The following is a 2,993-nucleotide window of genomic DNA, read 5'->3' on the forward strand; positions in this document are numbered from 1 at the left end:
GAAAATGTCAAGATTCATTATTGGTCCGATTCTACAACTGCTTTACAATGGATCCAGAAAGATGAGCCATGGAGTGTGTTTGTCAGAAATAGAGTTAAAGAAATCCGTGCTCTTTCATCAGGAAATTGGCGACACGTTCCCGGTCACTCTAATCCAGCCGATCTACCATCACGCGGCTGCTCGGTAACAAAATTATTGAGTTCAAGGTGGTGGGAAGGTCCTTCCTGGTTGAAATTACCTGAAAACACATGGCCTCTATCTGAATATAAAATTGATGAAGACGTTATCAACAAGGAAAAGGAAAAAAGAACAACCATACTCGTAAGTAAAAATTTGCTTGGAACAAACCAGTTTTTTTCTTATTTTTCAAGCTACACAAAAAATGTCAGAATGGTTGGATGGATTCTAAGATTCCTTGAAAATTGCAAACTGTCTGAAAAAGATAGGAAAAAGGGTGGACTAACTCTGGCTGAAGTAGAAAATGCAGAAATCAAACTTATAAAAGTTATTCAAAATGAAGCATTTACTGCAGATTATATAAAAAGCTTAAAATCATTGAATGTCTTCAAAGATGAAAAAGGAATATATAGAATTAAAACAAAATTGACAGAGAGAAATGATACCGAGAATTTTAGATTGCCTATTTTGCTTCCAGAAAAACTTATGTTGGTTGATATGATAATCAAAGAGAAGCATTCGAAATGTTTACATGCTGGACTGCAAATTTTACTGTTCAATTTAAGAGAAAATTATTGGATTATTAATGGACGTCGAGCAGTTCGTCGCATCCTCAAGACCTGTGTTAGATGCAAACGATATAATGCACGAAGTATAAAAACTGTTCCCGTAGGTTTACCTGAAGACAGAGTTAAAGAAGTTTCTGTTTTTGAAGTGGTCGGGATAGATCTTGCAGGACCTCTTCATTTAAAGGAAGGTGCGAAAAGTTGGATTGTCATCTACACATGTGCCGTTTATCGATCAATACATCTCGAACTGGTGCAGTCACTTTCAACTAAGACGTTCCTTTTGAGTTTACGAAGATTCATTGCTCGCCGAGGAAGACCTCACATCATCTATTGTGACAACGGGAGTATTTTTATAGGAGCTGAGAATCTACTTCAGTCCTTAGATTGGAAGTCAATTGAAGCTGAAACATCAGTATACAAAATTGAATGGAAATTTAATCCACCGTCTGCACCCTGGAGGGGAGGCTTTTGGGAGATTATGGGGAAATTGGTAAAAAATATTCTTCGAAAATTTTTGGGGAAAGCATGCCTTTCATACGAAGAAATGTGTAGCGTTCTATGTGACTGCGAGTCAGTTATCAATTCAAGACCTCTTACATACCTCTCAGAAGATCTGGATGACTTAATACCTCTTTCTCCGTCCATGTTTTTACAAGAGATCTCGACGGTGGGAGTACCTGATTTAGATCAGCTGGATACAATAGATCTTAAAAAACGCTATAGGTATCAACAGACGTTAAGAGAACAGTTGAGGAAAAGATTTCGCTGCGAATACCTAGCGACACTTCTTCAACCACGCAAGAAGAATAACTATTATGATCTAAAGGTTGGCAAGATTGTGTTAATCGAAGATGACTTAAAGAAAAGATTACACTGGCCGATGGCTAAAGTTATTACCGTCTATCCTGGTAAGGATAAAAGGATACGCGTGGCTCGACTTAAAACAGCACATACCGAGTTTTTGATGCCAGTGCAGCGGATTTATCCGCTGGAAATACGTTCGACACCAAATGAAGGTTCAACTCCAAACGAAAAGCGCAACTTCAAATGAAGGTGACAAGTATAATAATTTCTCAAGTACCTTACGAAACATCGTTACCACAAGAATTGGCCGAACTGTTAAGATGCCATCAAGATATTTGGACACATAATTAAAGATTCTCAACAAATCGAACTTTTGATAGGAGCGGANTTTGTTATTTTGATTATTGGAATACACATAATCAAAAGGTGGGAGTGTTACGTCACTCTCATAAGATGACGTCATTCATTTAAAGTGTAAATATTAACTAAAACGATTTTTTAGCCTGTGTATATATGAAAAGTGTGAGTGGCAACAGAAAGAATGTTGTGCTAGATGTGTTCTACGAAAATAAANAATTTATATTAGATTTCTTGTTATTTTGATTATTGGAATACACATAATCAAAAGGTGGGAGTGTTACGTCACTCTCATAAGATGACGTCATTCATTTAAAGTGTAAATATTAATAACTTGATATGTGTATATATAAAAAGTGTGAGTGGCAACAGAAAGAATGTTGTGCTAGATGTGTTCTACGAAAATAAAATGGTTGCTTTTGTAAATATGTGTACGCAGGTATTTCTTGTAAATTTAAGTTATTTCATCGCTGGATAGATCGGGTAGATTTATCGGAAGTACGAAACAGTACCTGCTTCATCATCATCAATCAGTTTAGCTTCAATTAAATTACGCTGCAAGTTTGTAACAATTAATCTAGTGCCATTACAGAGTCCTTTAGATGGCATTAAATTTTATTATCATGTTTTTAGGGCATGAATCTGAATTGAACAACCTGACAATGCTCACTCTGGATATTGCTTCCGTTTTTAAAAGCGCTATATGTTGAGCCACCTGAGCTAGATTTGGCATGTGACATTTTTAGCAGCAATCATTGGTCGATTTTCTAACGTTGCCATTCGGGGAGTTGTAATGAGGCTTTTTTTTGGTGCCGTGTAAGAGAAATATATATATATAGATTGCAAACGATATCATCATGAAATGAATGATATTTGATGATTGATGGTGAACTTTATCTTAGTAGTGCTTGTAAATATACAAAATTTTTTGTTTTCCTATCTGATGCAAGAACAAATAAATTTGATGGTTTTCCTACTCGTGAACACGCAACGTACAGCTGTCCACGTGAGAAGCATGGATTTGTCAAATTTAATCCACATACTTGCAATGATTGTCCCTGTGCGATGTTAATGGTCATAGCAAAG

At 36.2% G+C, this 2,993-nt stretch overlaps 1 protein-coding gene across 1 annotated transcript; it reads left to right on the forward strand.

Annotated features, from left to right (window-relative positions):
• The first annotated feature begins 390 nt into the window (after positions 1-390).
• LOC139424895 (uncharacterized) lies at positions 391-1,797 on the forward strand. Its single transcript, XM_071176966.1, has one exon. It carries the CDS (start codon positions 391-393, stop codon positions 1,795-1,797), a length of 1,407 nt encoding a protein of 468 aa, XP_071033067.1.
• The last annotated feature ends 1,196 nt before the right edge of the window (positions 1,798-2,993 follow it).

The sequence above is a fragment of the Parasteatoda tepidariorum genome, unplaced genomic scaffold, assembly GCF_043381705.1.
Source record: "Parasteatoda tepidariorum isolate YZ-2023 unplaced genomic scaffold, CAS_Ptep_4.0 HiC_scaffold_659, whole genome shotgun sequence".
NCBI lineage: Eukaryota > Metazoa > Arthropoda > Arachnida > Araneae > Theridiidae > Parasteatoda > Parasteatoda tepidariorum.